Source organism: Apodemus sylvaticus, chromosome 3 (assembly GCF_947179515.1).
Source record: "Apodemus sylvaticus chromosome 3, mApoSyl1.1, whole genome shotgun sequence".
Taxonomy (NCBI): Eukaryota; Metazoa; Chordata; class Mammalia; order Rodentia; family Muridae; genus Apodemus; species Apodemus sylvaticus.
The window spans coordinates 9,690,403-9,708,394 of record NC_067474.1 but is presented as its reverse complement, the minus strand read 5'-3'; the positions used below and the strand labels follow the sequence as shown (position 1 = coordinate 9,708,394).

Below are 17,992 nucleotides of genomic sequence, written 5' to 3'. Positions count from 1 at the left end.
AACTCTAACAGGAATCAATTTCAATGTTTTGAATGTTTATTTTAGCTTCTTACTCTGAGTATGTAAGGCTCTAACACTGCTTTTAACCTTTTAAACTTGAGGTCATATATTGATCTCCTTCACACCTTGCTCTACACACGTCAGCTCTCATCCTGTCAGCAAAGGGATGTGATTACTTCAAATGTTGCATTAAGATGTATTCTTCAACAAACTTATTACAACTTTATTAATTAATGTTTTATCAACTAGCCAGACTGACTATTAATATTTTTAGAATAATTAATGCCCTCTTCACTGTTTAACTTGCTTTCTCTATATTCAAACCCTGCTGAAGGTGTTTTTCAATATGATCTAATTCATCTTCTCTTTGATGCCACTTTATTTGGTTTTTCCTTTATGTCATTCAGATCATTGGGAAGCCACCTCCTATAGCCCTTTGTCTTTTCCTCCATTCTTGACTTGTTTACCCACAAAAATGATTCAACAGTGTGTTGGTGTTATCTTTCATTATCATATCATAAGACTTCCTTCTTTCTCGTTCGTTTAAATCTGCCCATTCCTGACTGCCAACTGCTTTAGGATTTTGCTTTATTTATTCACTGTGCTGGAGAACATCTGTTGGAAAATTTCTTGGAAAGAGTGTTAATGATAGATTTTTCCCAGAACTTTATCAATTTGATCTAGGATTGTTATAAAATTTTGAATTAACAGTAACTTTCTGTCAACCTTTTTAAGGAATTGTTCTTCTGTTGTCTGGGACATATATTGCTATTGAGAAGTTTTCTGTTTGTGTGATTTCTCATTTTTGTCCCGTGACACTTTTACCATCATGTTTTTTCTGACATTGTACAAAATTTGAAATAACAAAAGTTGCCTTTTGCTGTACTTTATAATTTGACTCTTTAAATCTGGAAAAACAATGAAGTTCTCATGTTTCATTGATTTTACTTGATGCTCCTTAAGTTGACAATTTCATACTTAAATAGAATGGTGAGTGTCCAGTCAATTTGAAGCCCACTCCCTCTGTAGCCCATTCCCTCTGTAGCCTACTTCCTCTGTAGCCTACTCTTTGGGAATATGAATCATTTTTCTCTCCTTTGTTAAACCCCATTAGTGTTCATAACCCTATTCTATGTCTTCATAGAAAAGAAAATTATTGCCCAATAACTTCTCCATGCTCAATTTACTTTTGTAAAGGAACAATAGTCACTAACTGCAAAATGATTTTAATGGGTACATGGATGAAATGATGGTAGGTGTATAAACATTCAGTCTTGTGTTTTTAGAAAACATACAAGTGGCATCTTTAGCATGTTTGCTAGTTGCTGCTGTTCAAGTTAGTAAATATTTGTAGGCTGATAGCATTTTAGAGAATAAACATTTCCCTAGTGTTTCCCCTTAAAAGTAATTAGATTTAAATTAATACTTCAGTTTCCTTTTTCCCATAATGCATCCATATTTTCTTCTATTTATTGAGTTTAAATATTTTCTTCTGGCCAAATTTTAAATCTCCTTGATGTTTTCTCACAAGAAAACCATCTCCTGCTTAACCATTTTTATCCTGTGTATTGATCTTAGTGCAGACTTGCACAAATGATAAATGGTGAGTTTGTATCATTGCACGACATGCTTATGAAATAACCATTTCTTTTAAACATAGTGCCAAGGTCAGTAGACCATCTTAAGTGGAACTGGCGGACTAAACCACAAAGCCGTGATTTTGATGAATTGAACCACATCCTTCAAGAGAGCAAGAAGGTGGGGAAAGCCCTTGAGAATCTCTCTCGAAGTAAGTTCATTTTCTTGACAATAATTGAAACCCAGAGCCAATGTTAAAGTAGAAACATCCATCACTATTGGTAGTGATTCATTTCTGACATCCTCATTGTCATTGTGTAAGGACAAGAGTGCAAAAGGAGCAAGCCTTGAAGGGAAGTTTGACTGTGCTGTGGCACAGATCTGTCAGCAGGCAGGAGCTATAGGGCCTCTTGGGGCAGTGGACTCTGATGCCCTGTATAGTTTTCATCACATAGCTCTAATGTACATCTAGTGCCATCTTCTTCAGTCTTCTATGTTGAAAAGTACTGTTTTGTCCATTTTCACTAGGAAGCACCCCTCTCACCTCCATGAGTTGTCCATATCTATCAACTTCTTGCAGGGCAGTAACTGGATGAAGTTCTTCTTAGATTCCTTTCAGAGCTCAGTGTGATGTCATGTAACTTACTTTTTATCCAAAAGTCACATCTATACTCTGAGGGCATGCCACGAGAGATTTCTGTGTCAACCACAAGGTGACCACCACAGATAAATCACTTTCCTTCCATGAGATGCTCCTCTCATGGCCAAAGCAGCAGGATGCCACTGTGGCTCTGTGAGGAAGGGTGAGGTGGTAAGGTAAGATGATTTTCAGGCAGAAGATTTTCAGTCAGTAACACTGTCACTACACCAACAAGCACTTTTGAGTCTGTGCCTTGGTGAATGTCTACTGAATGTGTAGATGTACATGAGTACATTATCATTTTAGAAACAAACTTATGGTATTCTTATCTTTGTCTGCATAGGTATTTCTCCCCATCCCACCTCTCTCTCTCTCTCTCTCTCTCTCTCTCTCTCTATATATATATATATATATATATATATATATATATATATATATATATATATATATATGTGTGTGTGTGTGTGTGTGTGTGTGTATGCCATATTCATAGAGTTCTTTAAATTTTTCTTTTAACAGAAAGATTAATGATTCTGAAATTTAGCTGTAGATTTTTTTCTAATGGAACAGTTTTACTAATTCCATGTATCAAAGTTTACTATTGTCCCATGACATACTTTTGACAAAGTTTTGAAATGTACATACCTATGCATATTGTGTTGTTAGAGAGTACACTTATATGTAGATTTATGTGTTATATATTTATAGAAATACCATTTTCACTTAAAACCAAGTTCCATTTTTAGACTTATATACAGTGAGGAGCTTTGAGAAGCTAAGGTGTTATAAGATGTTAAGTCCCAAGATATGATTTAGAAAAACCCTGCTTTAAGCTAGATTTAATTTTGGAGAAAAAAAACCAGTAAGTGGGTTTTCAGCTTATCACTGAACTGTGTTCCTGAAAGGAGCTTGATCTCATTAGTAAGGCCAAGGGCAGATTCTAATATTTCTAAATCTGACTATTTGGGGAAGTGACTGGGACTGTAACAGCTTCTTGATTAGTTACAAACATGAGCTAAAAGAAGGATGATCAAAGAACATGACTGATTCTTATACATATCCATCAAACTGTGTCCTTTAAAACAAGCCAGTGCCACACAAATGTCTGCCTTATTGTTCACTCTAGGGTCCTTTCTGGTCGTCCCACAAAACTGCTTCCTAAGGGACTAGTTAATGATATATGTTATGATAGTTGAAGTGTCAGTTAACAGTGTGCTGTGTAACAAAGCAACACAGGCTGGTAAATTCTATACTCATAGAACATATTTCTCACAGTTCAGAGTATTGGAAAGTTTAAGATCAAGATCCCCACTAATTCTTGTTTAGTGAAGTTCTTTTCTTGTTGTTTATTTGTTTGTTTTATAGGTAGTGGCTTCTTTACATATGTTTTTGTGGTAGAAAGGCCAGGCAATTCTTTGTATACCAATACCATTAATTTCAGAGATGTGCCATAATCATTACTCACGCCTCACATCTTACTGCCATAACATTGGTGTTCAGGCTTTAACATATATATTTGAGGAGGTCACAAACATTTATACATGCACACAGGTAGAATATACAACTGAGTTCTACCATCAGAAGCCTGAGGTGGACTTCTTTAATATGTCAAGATAATATGGAGAAGCAGTAACCACTGAAACTTCCAGCAGCCAAGTAGAGGGGAGGCATCTGTTTAGTAATTTACTACTTCTTATAGAACACAATGGAACATCTTTCTGAAGCTTCAACTTCCTCCAAAGGGTGTGCCCTATCAGGTCAGGTTCACACAGGTTAATCTCTCTCTCCCTACGTGCTCAAGGCCCATGGGATAGAGGCAAATATCTCTTCACATTAAGTAGTCCTACTTGAAATCAGGTGAAAGAGAAACTGTACTAGCATGAATCTTGGGAACTGTTTTATTATTCTGCCTAACAGAGTTACTTACCAGCCTACAACATGCTCACCTATGTACAATGCAATAGAAATGTAAAATAAGTCACACATATGAGTTTGTATCTTCAATTAAGTACATTAAAGATCAAAACAAGTGCATAAAATTAATTTTAGTGAATTATTTACCTTAATATATAGATTATCAATTTTTTGTGTGTTCCGTATAAAATGATCACTGGGATATATTATCTTTACTTCTTAGTTCTCAATCCTCAAATGCTTGTATGAATTTTAATTCCCAGCATATGTCAGAGTGGAGCCGTGTATTTCCAGTATTTGATCTCTACGTGAGGCAGGAGTGGCTACTGTGCCAGGAAGCACACTCAAATGCTAAGGACACACACAGAAAGCTCCTTCTTGAGTTTTAGTAAACTCTAGACACTCTCAGCCTTCCTTCAGCATTTTACAAAGTGTCAAATAGAATAGCTAGTGTCTGGTGTCTCCATTCTGTGGGCTTCTTTCCACTCCTCAAGGTATCAGTGACTCTGCTGAAGTTACTTTCAATAGCGTCACCCAGTGACTTCAGCTGCATGTTTTGTGGTCCTTGTCCAATGGAACTTCTCCAGTAGTTCTCAACTGTTCAGTGGTTTCTCTTTGATTTCTTTGACCTCTGACCTTTGGGGAGCTGGAAGACAATTGACCTGCATTGGATGCCCTCACAGAGTTTCTTGTAGGTCTTTTATGGGGATCTTTGTGTCCTGTGATCCATCCTTTGGATCTGCTCTTTACTCTTTTTCCAATTCACCCTCTCTCATTTATTCATCACTAACAAATGCCTTGCTCAAGTGTGTTTATTTCACATCCAGATTTTCTTGCTTGGGCTTTCATAGAGGTGAATTACCTACATATATCTCGACTCAGGTTCCCCATATTACAGTCAATATATGTAAAGGGAATGCAACTTCTCTTTGAGGTGGCATTTTGGTATGCTATCTTAGGTGGTGTTACTTTGGCTCATCAACCCTTTCTATATTCTCTCTCTTTCTTACATCCCCCACCACAAACACGTTTGCAAATCTTGGTCATTTTTCCTTTTAAAATTTAAATTTTATTTATTTCTCTACTATTATAAGAACCTTGTAGCTTACAGATTAATATCATTGAATAATTGATAATAAGAGCCTGGGGACCCCAGTACCTCCATTAAGTGGCATTCGGTGTTTATATACATTCTACAAAAGTTGCAAGGGAATCTGAACATTGGCTAGCATATGAACCCAGAAGAAGTATGGAGATAATTCAGGAATGAAAACTAGCTTTCCTCACACTCAGCTTGTTTCTCCAGTAAGCCTACACTGCAGGCATAGTGGCTCAGAAGTACAGAGCCCACTTAGAAGCTCATGGTAAGGTCTGGTCTTACTATGTCTTTAATGATGTATCTTATGGTTTTCGGGTATATCACACTCCATTAATGTGCATCTCTGTTTGCTTATGTTGTTCTCCTTAAATCTTATATTTTGGCACAGATTCTCTCTCTGACAAGCCCAACTTTGCCTTGGTTCAAATATATCCTCTGAGATGACTGCTCTGCTGCTGTCTGGCTCTAAACTGAGTTTGAATTTGGCATTTTGAGTCTCTTTAATGAACTTGCCTTCCATCATCTGCTTTTCCTTTATCTCTTCTTTTGACTGAGAGAACTCTAAGGACAAGGCATCCTTAGTTCTCTGACTCCCCAAGACTTGGCAATGGTTAGCGCTGAACATAGTCATGGTTTGCTGACTCCATGTCTTCTACATATATCTTCTTTGAGAAGTCTCTGTATTCACTTCTGATCTGGCTTCAGATTCCTTAGTTGTAAGCCAATGATATAAGATGGCATGAGCTTGGTTGATCATAGGTTTGTTTACCACGAGATTTTACAATGACATTGACATGCATTGGAGGGCTATGCTTAAAAACCAGTAGGTAAATCTGAGAACAACAAATTCAAGTAGACAAGGCAGGTTTTCCCTGTCACATACTTTCCCTGCCATGTGCACCAATGACCTGCTGCTCGCCTGGCAGATAGGCTTCTAGTAATTTCTGAGCCTGATCTTCACCGGAAGAGGCAGTAGTGAATGACTATCTTTAGGACATCCATACATTGCCCTGTTGACCACAGCTCATGTGAAAAGACTTGCTGGAGCTTTTCAAGGGTAAGGCATCCAACTGTTGAGAAACAGGACAGATGTCAATGTAGCATAACCAATTACAACAATTTAGACTTGGAAAAGATAAAAAGTAACACAAATTTTTATAGTCAATCATAAGCTTATGAAAATAAGTCTTCTCTGCTATAACAGCCTGAGGAACTAGAGCATAACAACTTATGAGAAAAAGTAAAGGTAGATTATTTACCAACCAATGGCTCATTCATTACCACATTCATTTAGTGTCATTGACAAATAGCAAAGATATGGATTTGTACTTCCTGTTTACATGCACTGCTGAAGTTATAGTATAAAAATCATCATTTCTACACTTTTCAGAATGTGATGGAAGAGCTATGAGGGTGTAGCTTGTAACTTTATAGCAAAGTACAAAGATAAAGCTGAGGCAGCAGCCCAGAGCACATCATGAGGGTGGATTGTTGCCAGATGGAAGGGCAGATGCTCCAGAAAGGTATGAGGGAAAGGGAAAGCCTTGCATTGTGGGTGCACAAAGGATCAGTCAAGACACTGCAGCTGGAAGGTGAGCTGTAGAAGACTGTGAGACTAGGGAGTTAAGGGTGCTTCAAGCTTCCTGAGAGTAAACTCCAACCAGGCTGTGTTGTGCAGTCATCATACTGAGGCAATGTGTCAGAGAGAATTGGTTTGATCCAGGCCTTGAGGCAAAGACAGAGGAGAAGTCAGCCTAAAATAAAGCAGTCCCCATAGGATGGGAGCAAATGAGTGTAAAAGATGGTCTGCTTTACTTTCAGAGGTTTCTGAGACCAAAGTGTGCTAATAGTAATGAAGGAAAGATGAGGATATGGGTAATAATGTGATTAGTTTCTTCTGCTTTAAGTTTTGTTCATAAGCAAGGTTGCTTGGGGCTTGTACCCTAAACAAGAATAAATAAGAATTCAGGAGTTTGGAGGTAATGTAGCATTGTACCTCAAACTGTTTCCAGATGCTGTGGGGCATCTGGACAGAATCAGCCACTGGCTACTGCCCTGTGTTTCCAGCAACGAAGTGCATATATCAAGTAATAATTTAGGGTGGTATTAAAATTGCAAATAAAGATATTGGAGTCATTAATGCACAGATAAAGAAACTCACAAGTTATGGAACACACACATTTGAGATTCATGTAGTAAAATGATCAAATGAAGAAAAATAAAATAAATCTTTAAGAAGATTGAATGAAAACAAAACAATGTGTTCATGAAATCAAGGAAACAAGGAACACATTTAATACAGGTATGTATGCAGTGTTAGAGTCTGTATGAGTTAAACAGACACATACATGTTAAATGGGTAGTTGTCTCTAGGCTGCGGTACCGTTGTCCATTTTGGTGGTATTCTAACAAGTGGCTAGCTGGATGCTACATCATTTTTCTGTGCGCTTTTTTTCCTGAATATGCTATGAGGAGAATCATTCTTCTGTTTTTGATTAGCTGTCTTTGGAGTGAATGAAAGTTTTTTGTTTTCTACTTGGTATTAGTTCACCTTACAGAGTTTACCTGACAAAACAATTTATGGGAGACAGAGTCGTCTGTGGCTCACAGTTTCTGTTGTTGCTTGATTTTCTGCACTCTTGTAGAACATCATGGAAGTTGGAATATATGAGAGAGAACATCCTGCACCTCAAGGTTGATGGAAGCACAGAATAAGGAAGAGGCTGGCAGCCAACTACAACCTTCAAACCACTCTCCTAATGCCCTTCCTTCTAAAGTCACTTCTACTGAGTCCACCCTCTAATGGTTTTGCTACTTCCTCAAATATTTTCCAACAGTTTTGGATTAAGCACTCAGCCCATGAGGCTTTAGAGGACTGTAAAAATTTGGTTTGCTTCTTGCCCCAAGACCCAGAGAATAAGACTCAGACCCAAAATATATTTATGAATATAATTGGCCATATAGCTAGGCCTGCTTCTGACTAGACACAACTTTATAGCCCATTTATTTTAACCTATATTTTCCCATGGGGCTGGTTACCTGTGCTCAGGTACCATGCGTCTTTCTGGGTGAATCTTCTGTACCTGGCTCCATCTCAGAATTCTTTCTGCCTCCCAGATATTCCACTTTCTATTCTATCCTTTCCCATAGGCCCTAGGTTTTTTAATTGACAGGTGATGCAGCCATACAATACAATATCATCTCTAAAGGGAACATTTGGTGTGCCTAGCTGTAAAATTCATTCTGTTTTCTTCCTCCTGTGAGAAACAGGTTTGGATTTTATGACATAAAATATAAAAACTATATTTTACAAAGAAAAGTTCTTGGTTTGGTTTTGTAATCAGGAGCTATGATGTTCCTTGTCCAAACATAGTTTTAGGAAAAGACAAAAAGGAGAAGCCAGCATGTGGTAGATGGAAGGGGGTGAGTAGAAGGAGGGAATGTTGAGTCATGCCAATCTTTCTAGAAAATGTATTCATAGAAAGAGAAGATGAATGCCAGTTGCTTGCCTGTTCCTCCAGCATTGGGAAGACAGAGGTGGTCACATACTTACTTATTTTAATGCTAGCTTGACCTGCATGATACCCTGATTTTCCTGGTTTTGTTTTGTTTTGTTTTTAAAGGGAAGATCTAAGAGAAGGCTGTAGTTACTAGAACATAGGGTGAGTTGGTTGGAGTTGGGAGCCACTTTGGTTTTATTTCCTTTAGGGTTTGTGTGTGTGTGTGTGTGTGTGTGTGTGTGTAAAGAGGGGAATAGACAGATTTGAGAGAGAATAGACATATTTGTGAGTGTCTATATACATAGAATAGGAACATTACAAAGAAACAAGCCATATGCAGTTTATAAAAACAAAATTATTTATTATTTAGTGTATTACAAGGTTAACCCATCAAAATCAGAATTCCTCAGTTCTATTTGGTTTGGTGACACATGTTGGCAACTAGAGTATACAGGATGCTCAGGCAGAATTTCTCTGAGTTCAAAGCTAGCCTCAACTACAATAAAAGATCCTGTCTCAAGTATCAGAAACAAAAATAAGCAAGCAAGCAAGCAAGCAAGCAGGCAAAAAAGAATTATTTGGTCTAAAAGCAGCCTGTCTAAATAATGTTTAAATGACTAATGTTCAAGGGCCTTTGATCAACCGCATAATGCATGTGTGGTTTTGTGAGTATGTTCTATTACAGTAAGTGTTATAAATTTATTTATTCTAAAAATGGTGCCATATTTGTACTTATCAAGGTCTGTGGTGCAGTTAGCCCCATTGTAGCTAGTTTCAAGAGGACAATGGGATGTCTCTATGGAAACACTTGGACTAAAACTGCAGAGGTTATTCCTACAATTTCCAAATCATCATTTCTATTTTATGTACTCTATTTCTGTACCTTAACTCAGAATTGTATAGAGACTTTCCACGAGGAAGGTTTTTAAGACCACTTCTCTATATTTTATCAGGAAGGTTTGTTTTCTCCAGTAGGGAGCCAGATTAGAGCTAGAATCATTTCATATGGAAATTTCCTGACCTATTTTCATAAAATGAATCATACTGACCAAGGTGGAGAGAATTGTGAAAAGCTACCACTTGTGTTCCTGTAGCTCTAGCTGGATTCTAACTCTAGACCTGATAGATGGCCATTTTGATGAAATTATACATCTTACACTTGATATCTAGACTCCTGAGGACTGTTTTAGAACTGACGCCTAATGTACTGAGACTTCTTAGGACGTTAGAGTGAATTGGAAGCTGTGGAAGCTCCACAATGGAAGCTGTGTAGATGGTTGGTGCTAGCCTTATTGACTGATTGACTGATTGATTGGTTGATTGGCTAATTGATTGATTTGGGCTTGGTTTTGGTTGGTATACTAGATCAAATCCAGAGCCTCTTGCATGCTAGACAAGTACCTTCCAGCTAGACTGAATACTGAACCCATCTTTAGGAGAAGAGAAGCTAAGACTCAGAGAGTCTTTCTGGTTGGGAATTGTCACTTCCACAGGCCAGACTACATTCAATCCTCCATTGGAACATTCCCTCTTATAGTTCAGTGTGAATTTTCTAGAATTCATGCAACCCTTCTATGTAGAATGTTATAGCAAGCAACCCTTAAAAATTTGGTTTAGTTCTGATCCCCAGTCTCTGTAAACTTTAAAGAGCTGAAGAAAAGCCAAACAATTACAACATGTTCTAAGAGTGAATGAAAAGCTGTGGAGATTCCAGGCTGTGGGATAAATGTCTCACTTGATTGTTCATATATAAGGTTCCTGTTAAAGCTCCTTGCTTTCATAGAGAAGAGTCTCATTAAAATTCCTACAGCTAATTTTAATCAGTATAAACTTTGATTAAAAATGAAATGAGAAATGCCCTAGGCCTTTTGATGCTGAAAACACAAAGTTAAGTGAATTATATCTAACATAATACTTATTAGAATAATTTTGTGGTCAGAGTAATCAAAATATGGAAATGTTAAGTTTAGCTGATAGTTGGTATTTCCACAAAGTATGGGTGTTGGACTAATAATAGTTAAAGGGATAAGGGGAAAGGGCTTTCTCTCAAGCTAGTTTCCCACTTAGGTCGACTGAGTTTCTGATAGGACTTATCACCACTTCATCAGCTGTCACATCTCTTCCCTTTTCTTCCCCATGGCTGAACATTTCCCAACCCTAAAAAGCAGCACACATTTCCAGCCACGGCCAGATTACCATGGACCTCTGGTACATGCTTGAGGCTATGCTTTTTTTCCCTGACTTGCTGGTAGTAATTGGTTGGACTGAAGATAAGTTATACATTAAATAACTAAGTCATTGACATTTATCTAATGTAAGTTTGACAAGTGGTTGCTGGTGCTATCTTTATGAATATCAGATTTACAATTTTGAGGTCTAAAAAAAATTAAAAAATTAACTGAGAGCTTTCTGAAGACTAGATCAGAAAACTATTTCAGGGGTTGAAGGAATCTGAGTAGAGAGTTAAAATGATCAAGAGGATCAGAAATCCCATGCAGCTTATTGGGGGCTGTCTAACTCTTGGAGCCTAAATGTTGTAACCTTGAATGAGAATTTCATTTCATGGCATCTACACCCCCTATCTATATGTTGATGTGGATTTAGTCTCTTAAATATTTATTTTTAAGGTGTTCTGTCATGACCTTGGATAAATGTGATTAAGGAACATTGACATTGTGTGACAATTTCTGTAGAATTGTATTATAAGCAAAAACAGCATTTAAGACATACTTTTATAATCTGCAATGGTATGTTTTAAGTATGTTGTAGATCATAATACAGTGAACGTGGAGTGTCAGAGTTTATTTGCTTAAATTTTAATTATTTACATTAACCATTGTAATTCTATGTGTTCTTAAAAGACCAAGCTTTCACAAAAGTATGATGTATGCTAAGCTTATAGAACAATTATTGTCCAGCAAACTGTGGGATGTCTGATCTATTTGCTACCTCCTTTTGATGGTAAAACATTCTCCACAGGGCACAGAAGTTTCCAGGCTGGTCCCCTATGACACCAAGGCACAACAGCTCTGAGCTGGTCTTCTATTGCATGATGGCACAACAGCTCTGCTGCTGGTGCTCTGTGGAGTTTTCTCCTTCACACTACAATGTCTCTGAATCATGGCTATGGATATATCACCAACACCCTCCCTAAACTAGAAGCTAAACTATTTTTCAGTGCAGTGACAAATCATTTTATTTTATGTGTTTTTCTTGAATGCACACATGTGCACCATGTGTCTTGTACTATTCCATTCCCTGGAAATGGAATCATAGAGAGTTGTGAACCACCGTAAGGATGCTGAGAACTGAACTCAGGTCTCTAGAATACCAACTAGTGCTCTTTAATGATAAGTTATATCTTCTGCTCCAACAAATAAATTATTAGTTGTCACCAACAATTTGGGTGTGTGTGTGTGTGTGTGTGTGTGTGTGTGTGTGTGTGCGTATACATGTATTCCAATGTGTTTACAGGCTAGAGGTTGGCATGGAATGCATTTCTTAATGACTTTCTTCTTGATTATTTTAAGGTCTTTCATTGAATTTAGATCTTATCAGCTCTGCTAGATTGGCTGACCAGCAAGTCCCAGGGATCCTCCTGACTCAGTTCTCCCATACTATTACAGGTGTGCAAAAGCTGTGCCTAGATTTTTACATAAGTGCCAGGGTTCTGATCTCAGGTCTTTATGCTTTCATAGCAAACATTTAATCAATGGAGCTAACTCCATATTCTCATCAATGACGATTATAAAAGAGAATGCCATGACAATTGCTATGAGGAATGCATTTTCAGATACATTGCATGCTAAATTTCACCTACAAGAATAATAGAGCCAGTTACTGAGATGAAGTGGGTGGTGCTCTCCTTTGTGTATGATTGATTTACTAGGCTGGTGTAGGTTGTGTGGGAACTGGTTGAGTGGCCTGCATACCTTCTGCAGGTTCTGCTGTGTCTGTAGGAGAAACTGAACACTCTGACATTCTTGGTCAGGTTTCTTTTCTTAGGTTTTTTTTTTTTTTTTCTCATTCTGCTGTCTGTTTCAGCTGCTTCCTGTTTGCCCTCAGGCTCTACTGAACTTAAGCTTCAAATCCTATTCTGACATTCTTGTGTTCCCTTGCACTTTAAACTTTCAGAAATTTTCTTGTCTCAGATCCTTCTTCATCTGACTTAATATTAGCTCATTTCTTCTATATGCCCCAAACATGAGTCTAGTGCCCACTCACGGAGATTCTTCCCAGCCCTAAGATGGCGTATTATCATAGCTTATAAAAAAACAATGGATCAGGAAGGGTGAGATTGAAATGCTAACAGGAAATGATCCTGTAGAGAAGCAAACATGTTGGTGTGGGTTAGTAGAAAAGACTTATACTCAGTGTGAAGTAAACATGTTTCATTAAGGAGCCCTGGAATTTAAGATAGGATTCTTCCCAAGAGAATTCATTGGAAGGGCACAAAAAGTAGGGGAAAAAAAAGCCACAACATTTTGAGTTAGAGGGATGGAAGGAAGGAAGGAAGGAGGGAAGGAAGGAAGAGAAGCAGGAAGGAAGGAAGGAAATCAAAAGTACTAATAGTGTTGGGGGTGGGATGGATGGAGTTGACAAGCATCTCTGTGATTGTCTTTCAAGTAGGCTCTGACTCTGAGGACCTCAGGAAACACCTACATGCTTTCTTTCCCTCCTTTAGTGTGCAATGCCAGCAGGTCCTGGCAGTCATCATTGATTTTATTTCCTAACACACTTTCATAAGTAGAATGGACATATCTTTTTTTAAAAGAACCAATGAAAATTCGCAACAATGAATAGGTATCACACTAGATGTATGCCTAGAATGTTTGTTAATTGTAGCATGAAGTTATCAAGGTTTGGTTCTAAAACTATCTTGTAAATCTCTTTTGAATCCCAGGTATTGCGATTTCAGATGAACTCGATAAGGTAAGCTGAGCTCTGTATCTAGTGATCAAATGCAAGACTTAAGTTTGAATTCACCTCTCAATTATTTTTCTCTGAAACATACAAAATGTCCAAGATAGTTTATTTGGTGTTAATATTTTAAGACTTTGATAATCCTTAATGAAAAATATATAACATATACTCTTTGAGTCAAGGCCTATAAAATTTGCTTAGATTAAATATAATCACCAAATAATTACATAAAAATGAAAAATTAGTGACACCTTGTCTATTATTTGGAGTTGGACATATATCAAGTGATGATTATGATGAGGATGATTATGATGAGGACGGCAATGTGGATGCTAGTAATGGTGGTAACCAGAGTGATGGTGATGACAATGGCAATCACGTTGATGGTGGCAACCGCGGTGATGATGGTAATGACGCTAAACATGATGGGAATGATATGGAAGGACTTGACATTCTCTATCCCTGCTCTTCCTCATTAATGATTGTGGTGTGCTTGGTTTAACTTTCCAAAACACCAAGAGAATGTGATGATGGTCTGATGCTCGGTGACAGTTGCCTGCAGGGGTGATGGGAGCAGTGTGAATAGGGATACATAGATTGGATATATATTCCCACAGTCACACCTGTGGCACTCACTGCTCCTGGGAGCTGTGAAGTCACAGAAGTCATGCAGTGACTCCTGAGTTATGAAAATTGGCTTCTGCTCAAACTGCAGTGACTGGGAAAACAGAGGAAAGGGAAATGTTCAGGTGGGGCTGTGATCAAGCATTCTCTTGAGCATATTCATCTTGAACTGCCTATTAAACATGTTTGTACAGTTGGTGTTCACAGAGCGTATCTGCTTCAAACAACACATTTGTGAGCTACCTGGATCTAAGTTTTTGATGTCTTTTCTCAGGACCCTTTACAGCTCACCAGTATTACAGAGGTCACTAAAAACATTCTATCTGGCAATATTTGCCATGTGAGAAATTAACACATAAAATTTTATGTGTTTATTATTTTTAAATGATATTAAGTTGTTACATTGGAAAAATAGCATATCAGTGAAAATTACCTTATTTTCCAAAACAAAATATTACTGAAGAAGAGGTCTTCGTATCTTATAAACCTCTTTTATACTGAAAACAGCTGAAAGCTGCTGAGTTCTCCTATCCATGTCTTCATTTAATGTACTGCAATTTTCATCTACGGCCGGAAGAAATCTGGCATTAGAAATGTAGTTAGACAGGGACAACATGGAGAGAGCCATCACTGATAAAATACGGCACAGATTGAGACTATATACATCATGACATTTAAAAATAGCAAAGAACAGTACAAATGGTGTTGTTCATACCAAATAGTAATATGATTTTGATATTTTAAAAATGTCTGAGTCGCTAAAAATCCCCCAAAGCCTGGATATATTCTTTGACAGGTTTCCTCCAGTAACCATCACTGTGTTTTAACAGTAGTTAAATAGCTATGTGTGGTAACCGCAAGGCTAGGTCTTGATTGTGTAGAACAGCAGGTGAAGTGAGAAGTGAGCTCTCCCCCAGCTTTGCCCATCATTTCTAGTCCCACACTCACCCAACCCCCATTCCTTGCTTTCCTGGGTCATGAAAAATGCTCACAATTTGCAAAAACTTAATAGTCTCATCTCTTACTGCTTTGATCTACCTTCATTTTAAACACAAAGGTACTGTGGTTCCCGCTTCCAGATCCCTGCCTTCCCCCGCCCCCCATGCTCCTCTACAACCTCGGCACCTGACTAGTAACTAAGAATCCATGGCGCTTTCACTGCCTTTGCCCCACCTCCCCTCCTCCTGCACCAGTGGTGGTGGCATTTTGTGCATTACTGATGAGCTTAAGGACCTTACTCTGTTTTTTGCTTTGTTTGTTTGCTCGTTTTAAATCTCTTTTAAATTAATTTATCAATTCATTTTACAAATCAATATCAGTCCACCCTCCTCTTAGCCCTCGGGCAGATCCCCCTTCCCTTATCCTCTAAGAAGAGAAAGCCTTCCCCTCCGGACATAACCAACACTCCCCTCCACCTTCTAACCACCTTCCCCCATCCCCAAGCTCTCTCACTGAAATCAACCCAGCTAGGGGAACTGGATCCACAGGCAGGTAACTGATTCAGGCTCAGCCCTCCTCTGGTTGTTTCTTTTCACTGAAATGGGTTTGGATCTCAGAGGGTAACTTAGATCTGTCTTGATTTTCTTCCCAGTACTGGGCCCTGGGCAGGGAGGCAGGGGAGGGTAGTCCACAAATCTACATGATTTTAGTCACTTAACCTAAGTTTCTGAAAACTTTATGAAAATTTACTGTGTTTATTTCAATTGAGGAAAACACCAACAATTGCCATAATTTCTCTTTTTGAAAAGATATTTATGTCAGTGCACAAAATCTTGATGCCTTCCATTTTGATGCCATTCATATCTGACATTCAAGGGTGGGAGAGGATCCCAGGCTTACAAGACCTGGGTCCTCTGCCAGCTGTGAAGCTTTGCTGAGTAGAGAGCCTGTCCAACAGCACCCCCGTGTGGCCATCAAATTCACACTTCTGAATTTTCTTGACCCGTTCAGACACCTGGAAATACAAGACTTTTTATTTTTATTTTATTATTTTATTTATTTTGTAGTAGTTCTTCTTTAGGGGAAAGGATTTGTAATATAATCGTAATGTTTCTACCTTTACTTTGATTCCTTGAATTCCTCCCATGTAGCCCTCTCCACTTCTTTTCAAATTCATGCCTTCTTTTCCCCCATAAATTGTTATCACATGCATATACGTACATATACATACACACACAAAATATATGTGTACATATATTAGAAATCCTTTCCCGTAAAAAAGAACTACTACAAAATTCTAAGAAACCATTCCTGTTCAGGTATGCTTTCTGGGATCTGAACACATATCTTACTGTCTGTCATCTATCTATCTATCTATCTATCTATCTATCTATCTATCTATCTATCTATCTATCTATCTATCCTGATACTGGGTCTCACATAGCCCAGGATAGCTTTGAGCTCACTGTGTTAAGCTGAGTTTAACCTTGGCCTTTGATCCACTCACATCCACAGTCCTAGCCCTGAAATACAGGTGTGTATCACTAAACCTGGTTAGTGTGTGCTAGGATCATGGCAGTCAAGCACTGTAACACTTAGCTATGGCCTTCTAGCTTCTCTGTCTTTTCTTGCTTGCTTCCTCACATTCTATAGTTTTCACTTGAAAAAAAGCACTCAAATCAACTGCTTTCCCAGTGTCTGATGCTAGGACACTCTACCTAAGAGGAACCAGCAGAGGAAACTCACTTAGGCAGAATCTGGCTGGAAGTTTTTCTGGGAACTTCTGCAGCCTGCCAAATTAATTTTTTTTTTCTGTTCAGATGTTCCAGTGTACTCAGCAAGGCCTAGAAGAGTAAGGGGAACCAAAAGGACAATGCCTCTAGGTGGTTCCTGGCTATCCATTGAGCCTTCCTAAATAATCCTTGAATATGTCTAAGAGGACACAATGACTTTATGAAAATAGGCCTTCTGATCCGACACCATGGATATCTTTTTTTTTTCATTAGAAAAGAGAAAATCAGGCATATCAATCAGCATTGGACTAACTCTTGGAGTCTTTCATTTCAGAAATATGTATCCCATCATGCCTCCTGCCAGGAATTATTTATAGATGGGTTCATTGTCCCTCATTTAGATGGCAACTATTCTAAAAATGACATGAATTTCCCCTTGAAGGCAATTATATATGCACAGTTAAATATCAAAAATGTGAAATATTAAAATATGTATGAAAAATCATTTTAAAGAGAATAGAACATGAGGAAAACATGGACCTCCCACACAGTGTGGCACCAAGTGACAGACCTCCCACAGTGTGGCTCCAAGTGTCTGTGCTTTCCATCTACACAAGGAAACTGTGGGTCTCACTGTCACCACCGACCACAAGATCAAAGCAAAACATCAGGTTGGGGAATCCACCATGCCTCCCGCCCAGCCCTAAAAGGATCATCTCTCATTTATCCTTTGCTGTATCATAAATTCAATAATATTCTCCAAAATGATCTTAAACACTGTAGTTGTGGGGCTATTTGTGAAGAGGGAGAAAACTTAAAAAAAATTGACACCCTGATCAAGGGTGACCTCCAAAATATGTTGAGTCCCCAAGCCCAATAATACAAAGCAGTCAACTAGGCAAGTCATGTAAATAGATGCAGAATGTCACTGTCCATTGGAAGAACTCAAAGCGAAGTGGCAGTGTGCCACCACCATCCCAAGCACCAGCATAGTTACTACAACAGACAGAAAGTGGCAAGTGTTGGGTGTCAGTGGAGATGT

General features: G+C 38.3%; 1 protein-coding gene across 2 annotated transcripts in view; it reads left to right on the top strand.

Moving 5' to 3' along the window:
- The window catches only part of C3H8orf34 (chromosome 3 C8orf34 homolog), a 479,559-nt gene that overhangs the window by 141,665 nt on the left and 319,902 nt on the right, over positions 1-17,992 (top strand). For both annotated transcript variants that reach the window (XM_052175408.1, XM_052175406.1), the window contains exons 4-5: positions 1,661-1,789; positions 13,635-13,663. In XM_052175408.1, coding sequence (XP_052031368.1) covers positions 1,661-1,789; positions 13,635-13,663 — 158 coding nt within the window. The remainder of the gene's footprint in view (positions 1-1,660; positions 1,790-13,634; positions 13,664-17,992) is intronic.